The sequence below is a fragment of the Notolabrus celidotus genome, chromosome 16 (assembly GCF_009762535.1).
Source record: "Notolabrus celidotus isolate fNotCel1 chromosome 16, fNotCel1.pri, whole genome shotgun sequence".
NCBI classification, from domain to species: Eukaryota; Metazoa; Chordata; class Actinopteri; order Labriformes; family Labridae; genus Notolabrus; species Notolabrus celidotus.
In genome coordinates this window covers 31,647,421-31,666,389 of record NC_048287.1, presented here as the reverse complement: position 1 = coordinate 31,666,389, position 18,969 = coordinate 31,647,421, and the positions used below count along the sequence as shown (strand labels likewise).

At 42.6% G+C, this 18,969-nt stretch overlaps 1 protein-coding gene across 2 annotated transcripts; it reads left to right on the top strand.

Annotated features, from left to right (window-relative positions):
- Positions 1 to 349: 349 nt before the first annotated feature.
- Positions 350 to 16,938, top strand: LOC117828371 (collagen alpha-1(XIV) chain). Of its 2 annotated transcripts, none has more exons than XM_034705468.1 (11): positions 350 to 492; positions 608 to 661; positions 2,429 to 2,482; positions 4,489 to 4,542; positions 4,716 to 4,787; positions 5,198 to 5,233; positions 5,358 to 5,424; positions 7,369 to 7,557; positions 7,650 to 7,727; positions 7,817 to 7,972; positions 13,978 to 16,938. In XM_034705468.1, the coding sequence occupies exons 1-11, from the start codon at positions 370 to 372 to the stop codon at positions 14,268 to 14,270; spliced, it is 1,176 nt and encodes a 391-aa protein (XP_034561359.1). In that variant the 5' UTR covers positions 350 to 369; the 3' UTR covers positions 14,271 to 16,938. The 2 variants fall into 2 exon arrangements, with proteins under 2 accessions (XP_034561359.1, XP_034561360.1); XM_034705469.1 differs by lacking the exon at positions 13,978 to 16,938 and adding an exon at positions 13,204 to 13,687.
- The last annotated feature ends 2,031 nt before the right edge of the window (positions 16,939 to 18,969 follow it).

The following is an 18,969-nucleotide window of genomic DNA, read 5'->3' as shown; positions in this document are numbered from 1 at the left end:
ATTCTGAGTTTTGTTGCAGAACTCCAAAATTAATTCCAGAATGCTGTCTTATATTCGAGAATACTGACTTTAATTCCAGAATTCTGACTTTAGTTCCAGAATCCTGAATTTTTCAAATCAGGATTCTGACTTTATCCTTTACCGTTCCCCTCAGAATTTCAAGATCCGAGTTACATCCCATAATTCAGACAGTAACCTTAGAATTCTGACCTGAGTTCAAGAATGCTGACTTATATCTGTAATTAATCAAAGATATTTTTTGACAGCCGATCGAGAGGCCTTCAGCTAGAACTGTTGATGTTTGTTTTCAACTCTTGGAGCAAAAACATGTAGCTTCAGGCGCATTTATGAATCAGAGTAAAAATCTTTATGCTCTCTCTTTCTTTCTCTCTCCAGGGGCCAACTGGTCCAGTAGGTGATAATGGATTACCAGGACCTCCAGGACCCCAAGGACCACAGGGACCCAGTGGACGCTCCATCATAGGATCCCCAGTAAGAGATTCTACTTCCTACTGCTCAGTCCAAACTTTACACACGATGGAGTGATCCCATGTTCTCTGAACGCCGTCATGCAAACAGAAACATGTATATGTTCTTTAACCTGCAGGGTTCTGCAGGAGAGAAAGGACAGAAAGGTGATGCGGGACAACCAGGACCTCAGGTACGTCACATGCAAACATTCAAAGCAGAGTATTCCTTTGCATAGCGGGTCATATGTGGAGGTTAAACCGTGCACTATATCTCGGTCTTCATGTCCGTTTTGACGCCTCAAATGAGCAGGAAGTGACCATATTTGGAGGAGAGGGCGGAGCTAAGGAGAAGGCGGGGTTAGAAGATGTGCGTCTGTTATTCATGGTGATTTTGAGGCAGATAATTTAACCTCTGGAATAAGTTGTTTTGTACAAAATGTACTCATTGAATCGGGCCAGCGGAGTCGCCCTCTGCTGGCCATCAGAGGGAGTGCAGGTTTAAGTCACTTTTCTATTAGCTGACCTCAGTCTTTAATTTATGGTCTATAAATGACACTAGCATCTATCTACATGGACAACATGTGAGTCAAACATGTAAATATTACACATGTCGTCTTTAATCAATGAGAACCTCATTCTGGGTCAAGACGAGTCGTGAAACTCTCTGACAGAATCCATTTTCAAAGTGTTTGTCGGGGGTTTGAATTACTGAACGTTAGAATAAAGCAGCAGGACCGTTGTTTGAGAAGTCTCCAGCACGAGTAATTATTCCTCTGCTGTGAATTACTCGGACCGATGTGACCTTTCAGGAGCAAATCGTTGTCAGATTTTGAATAATGGTGCCATTTGTAAAAGGTTGAATTGTGACGCTCAGATGTATTTCTGTACCTGTTTTCTGCAGCGACACCGTTTTCTACAAGAGGGCTGATTATTTTTATGTTTGTGCAACGTTTGCTTTTATGGGAAAATGTCCCGCCTTTGCTTCTAGCATCAAAGAAACCTAACTCAAGATACCTACAGACGTTCAGATGGTACTGACAGGAAGTGGAAAGCAGAGAGGAGACTCTGAGGACATCTGGTGGACGGCTCAATCAATCAATCAATTAATCTTTATTTGTATAGCGCCAAATCACAACAAACGTTATCTCAAGACGCTTTTACAAACATAGGAGGTCTAGACCACACTATGTCAAATTATGAACAGAGACCCAACACCAAGACAGGGTAAGACTCAGTCTGACCCCACCTTAATCCATCATGAGCATTGCACCTCGCAGTATTTAGCTAGTTACAGTGGTGAGGAAAAACTTCCTTTTAACAGGCAGAAACCTCCAGCAGGACCAGACTCATGTTAGACAGCCATCATGCCTCGACTGAGTTGGGTCTGGAAAGACAGATAGAGGGGAGTAAGAGAGAGAAGTGATAGTGATGAGATGAGTCGTAGAAGCTGTTGCCGCTGGAGTCCAGATCGTCCGCAGCAGGAGGACGTCTACGGCAGCTCAGAGGAATCTACGAGACAATGGAGCTCAGGGACTCCAGAAAGGTCTATGGTTAGTAACTTTAATGGGACAGGAAGAGTTAAAGTAAGTGATGAAGGGGTTGGGGGGAAGAGGGTGAGCTAGGATCCCAGTGTGTCAGTGTGCCAGTTCCCCCGGCAGTCTAGGCCTATAGCAGCATGACAAAAGCTGGTCCAAGCCTGATCCAGCTCTAACTATAAGCTTTATCAAAAAGGAAAGTTTTAAGTCTACTCCTGTCTACGGCTGAGGAATGGCAAGACATATCAGGATGTTGTCATGTGACTGAAATGTTTGAAGCAATCAATTAATCAGTTATCTTTAATTCCCAAAGAGCAGGTTGAGACAGTAGGAGGTAAAAACAGGCAGAAACCAGGAGCAGGACCGGACTCCACCGGGTGAATGTGACCTGTAGTAACCCCTGCTGTTGTCTGTGTGTTTCAGGGGGTTCCTGGCAGACCTGGAGGTGTGGGAAGAGAAGGACCTGCAGGAATCAGGGTGAGTTCTGTTTATACCAACAGTGACGCCTCTGCTTATTGTGATACCACAACATTTTGACCATTTTGGTGGCATGCCCTCCCAAAAATGATGGCGTCTGCTGATGGATTTATTTTGAAGGCTGCCTAACATTATCAAAAAATGTAACTCCTGATGTAGTGGTTGTGATGAGATGAATGTGGATGCGACAGCGGCAAAGAAGGCTCGCTGTTTTCAGAGAGAGTCGCTAAAAGACGACCAAACACAAGAAATGAAATGCTGCCTAGATCATCGCCAAAGAAGAGCTTGCTTCCACTAAATTGGCCTGAAACTCACGTTGCACCCAAGTAGAAAACTCCTTCCATGAGAAAGGAAGCTGATGCAGAAGTGCAAAAAACTGCAGTTCCCAGAGTGTCCACTAGAGGGTGGCTCCAAAAGCAGCAAAAGCCACACACACCCATTCAAAGAAGATGATCTTTACAGCAGAAATAAATGTGTTTACAGCCTGGTTCAAAAAACGGTTTCAGTCTGAATAGCTCATGTCTCTATTGGCACACTGAATTTTATTATGACTCATTAATTTTGAAGATATCAAACGTACAAGTCTTGCATAATTATGGGCACAGCTGACTTGACTGACAGGTGACCTCTTTGCCTCATGTTAGGTCGTCTGAAAGTTAGGTTGAATCGGCATTTCCAACATGGCAACTGCCGACGATTGGCTCCAAAACTCAGCCTCACACACAAACGGGAAGTCATGCCAACATTATCGGCGTGATGCGATCTGTGAGATCTCTGCAGGACGTGTAAAGCTCCACTTCCATCCATCCATCCATCCATCTTCCTCCGCTTATCCGGGTCCGGGTCGCGGGGGCAGCAGTCTCAGCAGGGAAGCCCAGACACTCCTCTCCCCGGCCACTTCCACCAGCTCTTCTGGGAGGATACCGAGGTGCTCCCAGGCCAGCTGAGAGACATAGTCTCGCCAGCGTGTCCTGGGTCTTCCCCGTGGCCTCCTCCCATTCGGACATGCCCGAAACACCTCCCCAGGGTGACGCCCGGGAGGCATCCTAACCAGATGCCCGAACCACCTCATCTGGTTCCTCTGGATCCGGAGGAGCAGCGGCTCTACTTTGAGCCTCTCCCGGATGTCTGAGCTCCTGACCCTCTCTCTAAGGCTGAGCCCAGACACCCTGTGGAGAAAGCTCATTTCAGCCGCTTGTATTCGCGATCTCGTTCTTTCGGTCACTACCCACAGCTCGTGACCATAGGTGAGGGTCGGAACGTAGATTGACCGGTAAATTGAGAGCTTTGCCTTCTGGCTCAGCTCTCTCTTCACCACGACAGACCGGTACAGCGCCCGCATCACTGCAGACGCCGCCCCGATCCGTCTGTCAATCTCCCGCTCCCTTTTCCCCTCACTCGTGAACAAGACCCCGAGATACTTGAACTCCTCCGCCTGGGGCAAAGACTCCCCTCCGACCCGGAGAGGGCAGGCCACCCTTTCCCGACTGAGCACCATGGCCTCAGACTTGGAGGTGCTGATCCTCATCCCCGCTGCTTCACACTCAGCTGCAAACCGTCCCAGCGCGAGCTGGAGGTCACTGCTCGATGGAGCCAATAGGACCACATCATCTGCAAAGAGCAGAGATGGAATCCCAAGGCCACCGAACCGGAAACCCCCCGCCACTTGGCTGCGCCTAGAAATTCTGTCCATAAAAGTTATGAACAGAACCGGTGACAAAGGGCAGCCCTGGCGGAGTCCAACCCCCACCGGGAACCAATTCGACTTACTGCCGGCAATGCAACCAGACTCTGGCTCCGACAATACAGAGACTGAATGGCCCGTAGCAACAGGCCATAAAAAGCTCCAGTTGTTCAGAAGAATACTGTAGTTCTGTTGCGCCTAAATTCCAGAAGTTTAGACCGCCGAAAGGGGAAAAGTTGAATTCGAGCCCTGCATGATTGAAAGTGTTCTGACTTTATGAACTCACACACAACATCCAATATCTCCTCTTCTTCCTCCACAGGGTCTTACAGGTAAAGACGGACCACCAGGCAGACCTGGCCCTACAGGAAGCATTGTAAGTGATCATAATGTTGTTGTTTTAAAGGTTTTAAAAGGTTTGCATATAAAGGTGTGTGTCGTCAGCATAGAGGAGCATGAGATACACGTATCAGGTGCATGTCTGGAGAAACCTGACCACCAATGTGTCGACAAACCTGCACACTGACTCTGTTTCTCTCTCCTCTGCAGGGCTCTCCAGGAGCTCCAGGGTCCCCAGGTATCACAGGCAATCAAGGAAAACAAGGAGAGCTGGGACCACCGGTGAGTCAGTGAATGCAACAGAACCACCTCTGTTTGTCCTCTGAGTCCGGGTTTACAGGTCTCACAGGATGTTCCTGTCGTACGTTTCTGCTGCACAAAAGAGGACAGTTTGGCGTCCTGACTTTCTAAAAACAGGAACATGTTTTGGCGCGACATTCAGAGGGAGGTGAAACAAACTGCTGACAAATTACTTTACACCTCAGTGAGAGACGAAGCGTGTGGTTACAGACGTGTGGGCGGACTGCACACAGCCCTCTTTGACTAATTACAGCACGACTGTCAGCTGCAGGCGCTCGTTTGAACGCTGTGCTGTTTTTAGTTTTTGCATTGTTTGCATAAAGGTATTTTAAAGTCCTGAATCCAGTCCAAACTCTGTGCGTGTTTTCAGGTTTTGTATCCGTCTGTTTCAGGGTCCAGCTGGGGGCAAAGGGGAGAGAGGTGAACGGGTGAGTCTCATCGTCTGCATCTTCTGTTTCTGTGAAGAACAAAGTGATGAATGAATTAACTCTGCTTTGTTCCTTCAGCATACAAACATGTGATTAAGTAGAACTCGTGCTTGTGTGTCTGCAGGGCGACCTCCAGTCCTCGGCTTCAGTTCAGGCCATCGCCCGGCAGGTCTGTGAGCAGCTCATCCAGAGTGAGTACAAAGTGACACAAGGAATTATGGGTCATCATGCTTCTTCTCTTTCCTTTCCTAAAGACGGTCCGATGTTTCCTTCACTAAAGGGGACAATAAAGGACACTAGGAAGCTCCTTTCCTTATCATGAAGAGCATTATGATCTGCTGATATTTACACACTTGACACTTTTGATAAATCATGATTTTATTTTGAAAGGATGCCAGAGGAACTTCTGGTAGATTATACAAAAACAAACAAACAAGTAACTTAAAGCATCTGTAAGTAACTTTATGTTGGTGTGGATTTTAGCGCCTCTTGTGGGTCTTTCAGCCACCTGAACTACTTTCCCCCTGAACTAAAAGGTTCCTGGTCCCCCATTGTTGTCTGTGTTTCGACCGCGGGCTGAAGTCCTGGATAGATTGTGTAAATCAGGCCAGTGACGTATGGAGGAAATAAAAGTAAATGCACTACACCACCAGACCAGTAGAGGGCAGCCAAACAAAGAGGAATGCCATTCATCACAGATGACACAATAGAAGCAGACGGACAGACAGGCAAAAAAAAATTCTGAAAAAAAAATTGAAAAAAAAATTGAGAAAAAAAATTGAGAAAAAAAAATTTTGACAAAATTTTTCTTTGACAAAATTTTTCTTTGACAAAATTTTTTTTGACAAAATTTTTTTTTGACAAAAATTTTTTGGGACATTTTTCTTTGAAAAAAAAAAAAAAGACAAAAAAAAATGTTTTCAAATTTTTTTCAAAAAAGTTGACCCTGTCGAAAAAAGTAATTTTCCTCAAACTTGAAATTGTGTTCTAAAAGCAGAAAAACATGAAAAAAAGTGAAAATGTGCCTGCGGTGAAAAACATGGAAAAAGCAATGAATGAATCAACACAAACACTGACACATTCAGCTGTAGGTCTCCAGTTTACAGGGTCACTTTTAAAACCGGAACACCGGGAGGAGAGACGCATTCACGGTGGGCTGAGAGAAGACTACTGTTACAAGCTGCTAAATCAAGAGAATCACAGCTTCTTCTTTTGAAAAGTACACACACATACAAAAAAGATAGAACAAATAAAAACTAATGAAAGAAAGAGAAATCAAGAGAATCACAGATGAAAAAAACAATGACTGTGAATGGTTTTTGGAAAAAAATAAAATAAAAAAAGTGAAACAAAAATTTGAAAAAAAAAAATATAGATATATATTTTGAAAAAAAAAAAATTTTTAAGTTTTTTTTGGAAAAAATATTTGACAAAAAAATTTGACAAAAAATTGTCAAAATAAAAAATTGGGGAAAAAAAGAGAAATCAGGTGAATCACAGATTTGTGTGATGTTATTGTGGACGGAGGGCGGAGTAAAAACACTGCAGGTTAATCTACCAATCAGACATGTTCAGCATTGCAGGCCCCGCCCCCCGAAAGTCCCGGGACCTTTGAAAAGTACTACCCCCCCTAGCAGGGGCTTTTTAGGGGGAGATTATCTACCCCTGAACTAAATTTAGACCCTGGGTCAACCGGTCAAAACGCATGTAGTTCAGGGGTAAAGTTCCTCTGGTCCCTGATAATCAGGATTTAGTCTTGTTTAAAGGTCTGGGTCTGGATCAGGTTGATCTAATCCAGATCTTCTTTGAAAATAGGACAAAAGTAAACTGGATGACCCGCCTAATCCAGATTAAACCTTTTCAACAACTTGATTGTGGTTCGTGTTACTCGAAGCTCAAACGCAAAGATGTAAAAGTCTGAATCCATTCACGTTAGATTCTGGGATTGATAGCCCAGGGTACTGATCCAGTTCTTTGTCTTTGACTTGGTGGTAACATTTATAGTAGACCATTATTCACAGACGGATCTGAGTATAGTCTCATCGATGGCACCGACCCATTTTCATGTCCTCTAAAGTCTCCTTGATCCCTCCTGTTCGACTCCTCTGAGTAATCATCCTGTTTCTGGTTTCCAGGCCACATGGCGCGCTACAACTCCATCCTGAACAACGCACCAAGTCCACCCGTGTCCATCCGCACTGTGCCAGGACCTCCAGGAGAGCCTGGAAGACAGGGAACTCCAGGGGCCCAGGGAGAACAGGGACCTCCCGGAAGACCAGGGTTCCCAGGACAGAGCGGACAGAACGGGCAGCCGGGAGAAAGAGGTGAAGAACCAGGAGAGGAACAAAGCGAGCGGCACCACGACGGGGTCCGGATCCAGAATCAGATGTAGTTCATGTTTTTTGTGTGTTTCCAGGTCAACTCGGTGAAAAGGGCGAAAAAGGAGCTCAAGGTGTCGGCGTCCAAGGCCCCCGAGGAACTCCAGGATCGCCCGGTAACACAAACCACACTGACCCGCATCACACTGACCCCAGTCTGATCCCTCAAGTACTTCCCCTTACAAGCTCCTCCCCCCACCTCCAGGTGCTCAAGGGCAGGGCAGACCCGGCAGCCAGGGTCCCACGGGACGACCTGGAAACCCTGGAACCCCTGGTAGGTCTGGGGTTCCTGGTCCTGTTGGCCCTGCTGGACCTCCGGGCTACTGCGACCAGAACTCGTGTGTGGGCTACAATGTTGGAGGTACGTAAGGTGGCGTGGATAGAAAGAGGCTGAAGCAGCTAAGGTAACGAGTAGATCATCAAACCCTGAACCTAAAATCAAAACTTAAGACTGAAGAGGACTTAGGATCAGAGCAGGAACGTCTCCAAGAGCAAAAATGATGATTTAAAGGTACAGTGTAACAAAAACTGTAAGGTGGACTTGATTCAAGACGTCCTTCCTGAACCCAGAACCCCCTGTGCTGTGCGTCTTTAAAGATGGCGTGATGACTTCCTGTGACAGGCTGAGTTCTTATCTGAGGGGCTCAGTGTTAGCTTAGTCTCTACCTGCAGCAGGTGAGCTTTATGAACCAGAAAGGAAACACAAAGGAAGAGGAAACATGGAAAGAACAAAGAGAGAAAGAAAGAAAGGTAGAAAAAGAATGAGAGACAGAAAGAAAAAGGAATAAAAGAGAGAAAGAAAACAGAAGGAAAGAAAGAAAGAAAGAAAGAAAGAAAGAAAGAAAGAAGGAAGGAAAGAAAAATAGAAAGAAAGAAAGAAACAAAGAAACAAAGAAAGAAAGAAAGAAAGAAAGAAAGAAAGAAGGAAACAAAAATAGAAAGAAAGAAAGAAAGAAAGAAAGAAAGAAGGAAACAAAAATAGAAAGAGGGAAAGAAAGAAAGAAAGAAAAAGAAAGAAGGAAACAAAAATAGAAAGAAAGAAAGAAAGAAGGAAACAAAAATAGAAAGAAAGAAAGAAAGAAAGAAAGAAGGAAACAAATAGAAAGAGGGAAAGAAAGAAAGAAAGAAAAAGAAAGAAAGAATGACAGAAAGAATGAAAGAAAGAGAGAAAAAAGAAAGAAAGGAAAAATAGAGAAAGAAAGAAGGAAGAAAGAAAGAAAGAAAGAAGAAAGAAAGAAAAAGAAAGAAAGAATGAAAGAAAGAGAGAAAAAAGAAAGAAAGGAAAAATAGAGAAAGAAAGAAGGAAGAAAGAAAGAAAGAAAGAAAGAAGAAAGAAAGAAGAAAGAAAGAAAGAAAGAAAGACATGTTGAATCCATGTTTCCCCCCTTTGCTGTGCGTCTTTAAAGGTTTGACGTTGTTGCCGTGGTTACCGTAAAACGCTCGGCGTCTACAGCTTGATTTAATCCAGTTTGGTGAAACATCAGACACATTTAGGAAGTTTGGATCAACTCCTTGTTGAAAAATGCAGATGCATTTTAGAGTGCCGTGAACTGACTGTCTGTCCAGTGCGCCCTGTCGCTGCGAGGTGCATTCAGGGACCGTCGTAAATGTGCAATACAGTCCTTATATTGTGTCCATGCTGATATCTGATCGACTAGGCCTACATGAATTATTTTAAAGAGAGAAAATATTTTGGCAAAAATCAAAGACTAAAACTAGACTAAGACTATAAAGGGCTGAAAAGACTAAAATGTGACTAAAACTAACATTTTCCTCTAAAGACTAAGACTACATCTAAAATAGCCGCCAAAATGAACACTAGTGTCTTGTTACATCCTCACAAGAACTAGAGCACTTTGTGTCATTAGTTAGCCTTTTTTTCTACACAGTACCTTTAATATTCATCATTTTGAAATGCTCTCCTTATTAGTGTTAACGAAGGACACACAGGTAGAGACACCTGGCTGATCTTGAACTCACAGTTCACCTCCTCTCTCTGCGGTAGCTACAGGTTGTTCTTCAGGAAACAAGCGTTTCATTCTTCTCCATATAGAATATCATAAGTGACCCGTTGAGCTCAGTTAGATTTCTTCTTCTGTGGTTTTATAATTATGACACATTCCACGTTGAACCGAAGCCACGTCTTTCCTGCGAGCCCTTCAGCTGGCGGGAAAGACGTGAAGTGTTTAACCGAGCATGAAAGCTTTTCAGAGCGGGAGAGAGCCTTTTGGGTGTGAAGGTCAACAAGTGAACTGTTTCATTCAGAGGGTTTTCTCTTCATGCTGAAAAGCTGCCATTGAGTTAAACAGGCTGCATGTCAGTGAAGTCATTCATCACACGCTCGGAGTATTTGAAGGTGAAACACCTTGAAATACAATCACTGTTAAGATCCAGAATTCTGCCTCCAGACGCACGAAGAATTCGGTTCACAGGTGTTACAGTCTCCACGCGTTTGATGCTTCAGCTTGTTTTTGGAGGATTTGAATCATTCAAACAAGTTTTCATAAATTTAACATCCATTCAGATCTCAAAGACGGTCACCTCTTAAAGAGTCTCTTCACCAGAATCATTCAAAAGATAGAGAGCTGCACTTACATCAGAGGAATAATGGACACATGCTTTATTTACATGGAAGTATTCCAAAAATAGAATCAAACTCCACTTAATAAATAAATATATTGATTTGAAGATGTTTGCTCTTCATCCTGCAGGCGTCGCACATCTGGATCCATTTATTGTATTTTAATCACAGATTTAAAGGTACGGTGGCCTTGAAGGAAAACTGCACAAACTTTTCACAAAATGTAGAAACATTTCATAGAATGCAAAAACATTTACAAGTGCAAAACATTTCACAGAATGAAAAAATATGTTGTAGGTCAAAAACATATTTCACAAAATGATATATGTACTGAAAGACTTCAGCATGATTTCAGATTCCCAGTGAACTTGTGTGTATCGAGTATCACTGATAAAATATTCCTTAAGAGCTCAAACTCAAACATTTTCACACAGAACCAATTAAAGGTGACATATCATGCAAAATGGACTTTTTAATGAAATCTGTGTCCCTGTCTACAAACCCCCTGAAAAGTAAAAGAATCCATTCTGCCCCTGTTCTGATTTCTCCACCTTTCTGTAAATGTGTGTGAAACGAGCCGTTTCAGACTTCAGTGTTTTTGTTACGTAACAACAATATCCGGTCTGTCACGGAGTCAGAGCTCGGAGCTTGTTCAGCCCATAGACTGTATAAAATACAACTCAACCCCTCCCCCGTTTTTCATTCCCTGCACACATGTGTGCTAACAAGCAGTTTAGGAGGGAGGCATGCTAGTTGTAGGCTGTCTTAATAAACACAAAGGTCGGTTTTACTCCCCACGTCTGCAGATTTGAAGAGCTACATAGCTACATAGCTGTAGCTCTAGCTGTAGCTCTAGCTGTAGCTCTAGCTGTAGCTCTAGCTGTAGCTCTAGCTGTGTACCAAGACACACGTCGACACACTGACAAGTAAAACAACAAGAAACACTAAATCTGTGACCAATCCTTCAAAAAGGTCCCGCTGCCTTTCTGGTAGAGGTCGGTTTTACTCCCCACGTCTGCAGATTTGAAGATCTAGTGGATGATTTTTATTTATCATGGATAAGTGCTAGCGCTAGTTAGCATAGCCACATAGCTACATGTTGGTAGCTGTGTACCAAGACACACGTCGACATACTGATAAATAAAACAACAAGAAACACTAAATCTGTGACCAATGGTTCAGAAAGGTCCTGCTGCAGGCGCCTCTCTGTCAGGATCAGATTCTGGATCAGATTCAGAGGGTTGGAGTAACGTGATCTCTGAGCAGCCGTGTATATTCAGCCAACATGTAAACATTAGATCAACGTGCTGGAGAGCCGAGGGCACATCCACTTCCTGAGGGGGCGTGGTCAGAGAGAAAACAGACTGTTCTGAGGAGGGCTGAAAAAGAGGGGTTTTCAGGCAGATCAGAATCTGATTTCAAAGTGTTTTTATGAGCAATAAACTTTAAAGACATGTTTTGGTGACCTCTTAGACCAATATATGTTGATGAAAAAAGCGTGATATGTCACCTTTAAAATGTATTTTACCACGTTTTTAAATTTTATAAAAATACTCATAGATTTTCTTTAAATGTTTGATCTTTTTAAAATGTTAACATTTTGTGAATATTTTTCTCATTTCCGGAATTATTTTCAGTTTTGTGAAATGTTTTCATTCATGAAATAATTTCAAGATTAATTTAATATGCAGACGCTTTTTAAGTTAAGTTTTTTGCATTTCAGTAATATATATTTTTATTATATAAATATACTAGTGTATTGATATTTTTCGTGAAATATTTCTTGGAATATTTTTTTCAATCTTAAACATTTTTTTTCCATTTAATTGAATTAATAATTTTCACTATTTCACAATGCATTTTCAGTTGTGCAATAGTATTTTTGTTCCATTAGTTTTTTTTGTTTTGTTAATATATATATATTTTGCATTTCATAAATTTTTTTCCATAATTAAATTTTTTTTTTTTTTTAGGATTTTTTAAATTATTTCTATATTTCACGAAATATTTTTCTATTTGGTTAAATTGATTTTGAATATATTTTAATTTGTTTTATTTATTTCTTCATGCATATAATATATATATATATTTTTTTTTTTGTGGACATTTAATGTTTGTGCAGTCACAGCTCCATAGATCATTATAAACCTTACTTGTTGCAGCTTTTTTTTTATCTCTTCAGAAAGACTAAATGTAGCTGTTTTTAAAATATATTATTTTCAATGAAAAACAGAGTCAGCTTCTTGAAACATAAATCACATTAAATAACAAAATATTCCCCTTCCTGTGATGAGATAGATGAATGACAACCACCCTCAGCTTTCAACAAATAAATCCTTCAGACTGTCCAGTTTGAATTTGGTGAACTGACCCTTTAAGGTAATTTCCCCTCCTTTAGTAGTTCCTTGAATCTGCATGATCTCCTGCACACACCCTGAACACCAAATCCCAATCCCTGACTGGATTCTGCATCTTAACACGTCCTGACTGAGGTTTAATGAATCAGTTCTGTGGGAGTGGGTTTAAATCACCGTGAAGATGCTTCATGGAGGGTTTCCTTTCACACGCATCACTCTTTAAAACATCACAACGATGCATCGGTGCGGCCGCCATCCTTTGTTTCTGCAAAGTGTTAATATGATCTCACAGGCAAAGGCTCATGGGAAATTAAAACCTCACAGATTTATAGGCGGCGCAGCAGAACTTAATAAATCCAAACACACACACAGAACTTCAGATCACTGAAACATGTTGATATTAACAACGCAGAAGGAAACCCGTCACGACTCATCTTCACCTGTTTCATGCATGACTCTGTTAATCCCCCTGATGTGTGTTGAGGTTAAAGGTCAAACAGCGGCCTAGGTGGCGCTGTTGCAGCTCGCAGTCTGCAGGGTGGTCATGTGAGTAACGTCTGCATGTTGTAATAAATCCTCTGTCTCTGTTTGTTTTTGTCTCTCTCCTCTTCTGTGTGTCTGCGACTCGTTCGTACTCCCACGTTACAAACCCAGGATATTAACGAACTCTTACGCTGCGTTCAGGGACAGACGACGGCAGGGATCAGTGAACTGCTGCACAGGCTGCAAACTGTGACCCCGACCAGCTTCAGCCCTGCCTCTTTCTTCCTGTACACGTTGATTCTTTTTAAAGAGAGCAAACAGAAGGTGCTGTTAGTCGTCACACTGACTCCTCCGTCCTTTTCTGGCTTTGTCTTCTAGATTACGAGAACCCGGTGCCTCTTTTTTAAACCTCTTACTCTAGTAACAAAGAATAAACCTCTCTCAAGGTCCTGGAAGCTCATCTGCACGAGTTCTAAAATATCTTGCACGTTGTTTGGACCTTGAGAATCCAAATATTAAATTATTAAAACCACTTGTAAGTGTAATAATGACTTAAAAACGTGACAAATTGAATGTGAATTAATGGATAACTCATCTAATCATTGCCTGATTAAACTCAAATGTTTGCAGTAAACTTCTCACATCAAACCTTAAAGTTGCAGTCGTTAATCCTTAATATAATCCGCCTTCTAATCCAGCTTTTAATCCGTAACCCTGACTCTATAACCCTCGGTAACCTTTGGTAACCCTTGTCTGTGTGTCTCTCGCTCCTTCCTTTTCTCCCGCCCCCTTCCTTCTGCCCCGCTAACCCAATCAAAAAACCAACAAATCCAAACCCCCTCTCCCCTTTGTGGTGGTGGTGGTGGTCGGCCATCTTTGTTTTGGGCTCTCACTGCCTGGTGCTCTGGCTTCGCTTCGCCGCCTGGTTTGGTTGTCGACGCACAGAGGAGGGTGAGGATGTCATTGACCGCGGCGCTATGTCCGCAGTCCAACTGCCGCCCAACGTCTACCAGAACTACGGCGAGGTGGAGGAGGACGATCCGTACCGCTACTACCAGCCCAACTACCCGGCGCCGCGGCCAGTGGCGCCAGACGACCCCGCGCTCGCCCAGGACGACTACGAACTCAGCTCACCCGGCGTCCGCCGCAGCGTCCGGAGCGTGGAAGGAGGAGAGGAGGAGAGAGTCGGGCCGAAGAGGAGGCTAAAGAGAGCGGCGAAGAGCGGACTCATTAAATGAGAAGAGGTGGATGGTGGGCGGAGGGCCGCTCGCTGTTTCTGATTGGGCGGTGTGGAGTCGTTACGGACTAATCAACAAGTGCCTGATGTAGAGGATTTCTTACGGACATTAGAGGGGCCGGGGTGGGGGTTTCAGTCGGGGATATGTTAACTCATCTATGCTAAGTTTATGTTGTTTTATTTGTTCTTGTTCAAATGAATTTATTTTAACTGGATTTTATATTTCAGCGTGATTTTTATCCCAAGATGTTTCTCTGCTAATTATTCAAAAGTTTCTCTGATCACACTTAAAGTTCTCCCGATCACACTTAAGTTTCTCTGATCACATTTAAGTTTCTCTGGCCACATTTAAGTTTCTCTGGTCACACTTAAAGTTCTCCCGATCACATTTAAGTTTCTCTGGTCACATTTAAGTTTCTCCCTTCACATTTAAGTTTCTCCCGTCACTTTCAAGTTTCTCTGATCACATTTAAGTTTCTCTGGTCACATTTAAGTTTCTCTGGCCACATTTAAGTTTCTCCCGTCACATTTAAGTTTCTCTGATCACACTTAAAGTTCTCCCGATCACATTTAAGTTTCTCTGGTCACATTTAAGTTTCTCTGGTCACATTTAAGTTTCTCCCTTCACATTTAAGTTTCTCCTGTCACTTTCAAGTTTCTCTGATCACATTTAAGTTTCTCTGGTCACATTTAAGTTTCTCTGGCCACATTTAAGTTTCTCCCGTCACATTTAAGTTTCTCTGGTCACATTTAAGTTTCTCTGATCACATTTAAGTTTCTCTGGCCACGTTGAAGTTTCTCTGGCCACATTCAAGTTTCTCTGGCCACATTTAAGTTTCTCCCGTCACATTTAAGTTTCTCTGATCACATTCAAGTTTCTCTGATCACATTTAAGTTTCTCTGGCCACGTTGAAGTTTCTCTGTCCACATTCAAGTTTCTCTCACCACATTTAAGTTTCTCCCTTCAAGTTCAAGTTTCTCTGATCACATTTAAGTTTCTCTGGCCACGTTCAAGTTTCTCTGGCCACGTTCAAGTTTCTCCCATCACATTCAAGTTTCTCCCGTCACATTTAAGTTTCTCTGGCCATGTTCAAGTTTCTCTGGCCACATTTAAGTTTCTCCCGTCACATTTAAGTTTCTCTGGCCACATTTAAGTTTCTCTGGCCACGTTGAAGTTTCTCCCGTCACACTCAAGTTTCTCTGGCCACATTTAAGTTTCTCCCGTCACATTTAAGTTTCTCCCGTCACATTTAAGTTTCTCCCGTCACATTTAAGTTTCTCTGGCCATGTTCAAGTTTCTCTGGCCACATTTAAGTTTCTCCCGTCACATATAAGTTTCTCTGGCCATGTTCAAGTTTCTCTGGCCACATTTAAGTTTCTCTGGCCACATTTAAGTTTCTCTGGCCACGTTGAAGTTTCTCCCGTCACACTCAAGTTTCTCTGGCCACATTTAAGTTTCTCCCGTCACATTTAAGTTTCTCCCATCACATTCAAGTTTCTCCGGCCACATTTACAGTGAAGCTGAGACTCCCCACAAAAGAAAATGAACAGGCAGTCCTTGATTTGTTGACGATCTTTCTCAGAGGCTTTTTTTGTCATTGCACGATATCTGTAGTGGCTCATATATAAGTTTCTCTGGCCACATTTACAGTGAAGCTGAGACTCCCCACAAAACGATGAACAGGCAGTCCTTGATTTGTTGACGATCTTTCCCTGAGGCTTTTTTTTTTGTAAACAGATGATTTCAATATTTGGGATTGGTCGGTGAAAACAGTGAACTAACATTCATACCTGGTCTGCAGCGACCGCTATAACCTTCCTCACCCCTCAGACTTCGCCATCCCTCTCTCTGCCGTTTATTTCTTTCACAGATTATTTAAAATAAGAAACAAAAAGCTATTTATGTAAAGTTTTGCATGTTTTTATTTACCATGGACTCGTTTGAGGTGTTACTCGGCGTCACATGCAGTTCCTGTGACAGTGTGAAGCTGAAAGTGACGCTCTGTATCTGAGAAGGTTTCTAAAGGCGCTAACAGCTGGTGCGAGACAGAGTTCTAATATTTTAAATGCTTTCTGGTTATTGACAGAAGCTGTTTGTCGTGTTTCTGAGGGATGAGAGAAACAGAATTAAACAGATTAGGAAATGGTTTTTGTTTTAAGGACTGACATCTGGTTCCCACTTTTTTTTTTTTTGTTTTGTCTGATTTGTGTGATTTTGTCTTTGGATTGATCTGCCTCCATTTGTCACAGTTATCATTAAGCTAGTTGTCTTTAAACCGGCTGCCATCTGTCGCTGGTCTCTGTTCACTTTTCATGTTTCCTGCAGAAATGAGAGAAGCACAGCGGCTCGGTCCAGAGTTCAGACACACTCGTTTATTTGTTCTTGATTTAGTTTGATCCACCGGAGAAGAGAAGTCCATTTATTTGGAGAAAACGTGCCTCGTGTGTTTACTGTTTTCCTCTCAGAGCCCAGAATTAAAGCACTCTTTAAACTTTTACAAACAACAGTTCCGGTGTTTGTGAGGCGTTCAGGGCTGCAGGAGAACTCCAGATTTCCCCTCCTCACCTCTGACCAGGATACGTTCAGAAATTACAAAAAAAAGAATCAAGGAAGTAATTTATTTTTTACTTGGTATTGATTTTCTCAGAACAATAAAACTGAAGTACAACCCCTGTTTTTGTTGTGGTTTGTGTGGAGTGTGTGGAGTGTGCGGTGTGTGTGTCGCCGTCTCTCAGCAGGTGACGGGTGAGGTCTGATTAAAGGGGGACCGAGCAGGAAGCAGGAGGCCTCAGGTGAGCTCTGAAGGGTTCTGTGAGCAGCAGGAGGCTGATTGGAGAGCAGCGGGTGAGCCGTAGAGTTCACCACCACGGATCTGATTTCAGAGGAGGGAGAGTAAAGTGTAAACACAGACTCTGTAAAGCTCCAGTGAGGAGAGTTTAGCTTCATTACACAGAATCAAATTAAAACAGAGGCTTCTTTATGGCCCTTAACCCGACGATCAGCGAGAAGATGGATCACTTTAGATATTTACTTTTGATGTCAGTGACCTCTGCAGCAACGTAGGAGCACCACAAAGTGACTAACCCTCATCTGAACTGGCTTTGTTTACATGTTCCTCTGTTTTAGAATCAAAAGTAATAATAATAATAATTCATTTTATATATAGGCACCTTTCTGGACACCCAAGGTCACCTTACAACATAGCTTATGAAGTAAAGATATAAAAAGGTTGTATTTACAGGAAGAGGTTGCTCCGATTAATTTCCAATTAGAACCAATAGATGATCAATAATTCATCCTCCCACTGAGGAACGCTGTCTCATCATTAAAGTGGGTGTAATTTCCCCCTCAGGCGAAACAAACACCCCGTGTGTTTTTATCTCTAAAGTGACGTTCATGAGAAGTTATCGGTCCGGAAACAGTTTCTGATTATTTCAGCGTCACAGTGAGGAGACGCAGCAGGAGATCCAGGTTCCTGTGTTCCTCTCTGAGGTGGACGTTAAACTGAGAGGCTCAGATTTATCTTTATTATAACTTCATCATGTTTCTCTGATCGGTGGGAGATTCCTCTTATTACAGTAAATACACAGAGATTTGGTTGTCAAGGGTTCAGTTTGACTACTGTTATGAACTTTTGAAAGATGTGGTCAATCAATCAGTCAATCAGTCAATCAATCAATCAATCAATCAATCAGTCTTTATTTGTATAGCGCCAAATCACAGCAAACATTATCTCAAGACGCTTTTACAAACAGAGCAGGTCTAGACCACTCTATGTCAAATTATGAACAGAGACCCAACACCAAGACAGGGTAAGACTCAGTCTGACCCCACCTTAATCAGTCCCTCCAGGAAGTTGCGATTTCGCGATCGCAACTATCAACGCAAATTCAACCAATCAGCGCGATTTTTTCGCAGCCTTGCAATTTAATACAATCACCGCAACTTTCCCGCAAATTTGACCAATTACCTTAATCTCAGCCCCTGTACGTCATCGGTTTCATCAACAATTTCACTTCCTTGGAACATAAACGTAAGTCCTCACTTGATCGGCACACACACAGAGAACGGGTGAAAAGAGGGGACAGCAGGCAGGACAAGTGACCATGACAACGTTGTTATTTATAGATTGAGGGGCTCAGTGTTAGCTTGGTCTCTACCTGCAGCAGGTGTGCTTTATGAACCAGCTCTCCTCACCTCCATGCATCTGTCTCATCTTCATTGAGGATTTTTACCCCCCGGTGTGCGTTAGTGACAAAGACACAACCGGGGGGACGTCTGTTTAATATTTGATGTTTGACGTTGTTGCTGCCATTACCGTAAAAAGCTCTGCGTCTACAGCTTGATTTAATCCAGTTTGGTGAAACATCAGACACATTCAGTAAGTTTGGATCAACTCATAGTCATCAAAGATGCAGATTCGTTTCAGAGTGCCGTGAACTGACTGTGCCTCTGTCGCTGTGAGGTGCATTCAGGGACCGTCGTAAATGTGCAATATAGTCCTTTCATGGCATTTTACTGTGAATCAAGAGAATCAAAAAACAGTCACAGTGGTCACATCAAGAATGTTTTCTAAAAACATCTGTAATTTAGCATATGTACTTGCCCCTGAGATGTTATTGGGGGAAAAAAGAGAAAGAAAAAAACGCAACTTTCACCGCAATTTTTTCAAAAAGCTGTCGCAAATTCAGGCTTTTTG

Coding starts and splice junctions, on each gene's coding strand:
- LOC117828371 (XM_034705468.1), top strand. CDS start 370: ATGCTCTCTCTTTCTTTCTCTCTCCAGGGGCCAACTGGTCCAGTAGGT. Junction 5,234..5,357: donor AAGGGGAGAGAGGTGAACGG/GTGAGTCTCATC, acceptor GTGTGTCTGCAG/GGCGACCTCCAGTCCTCGGC. Junction 5,425..7,368: donor CTGTGAGCAGCTCATCCAGA/GTGAGTACAAAG, acceptor TCTGGTTTCCAG/GCCACATGGCGCGCTACAAC.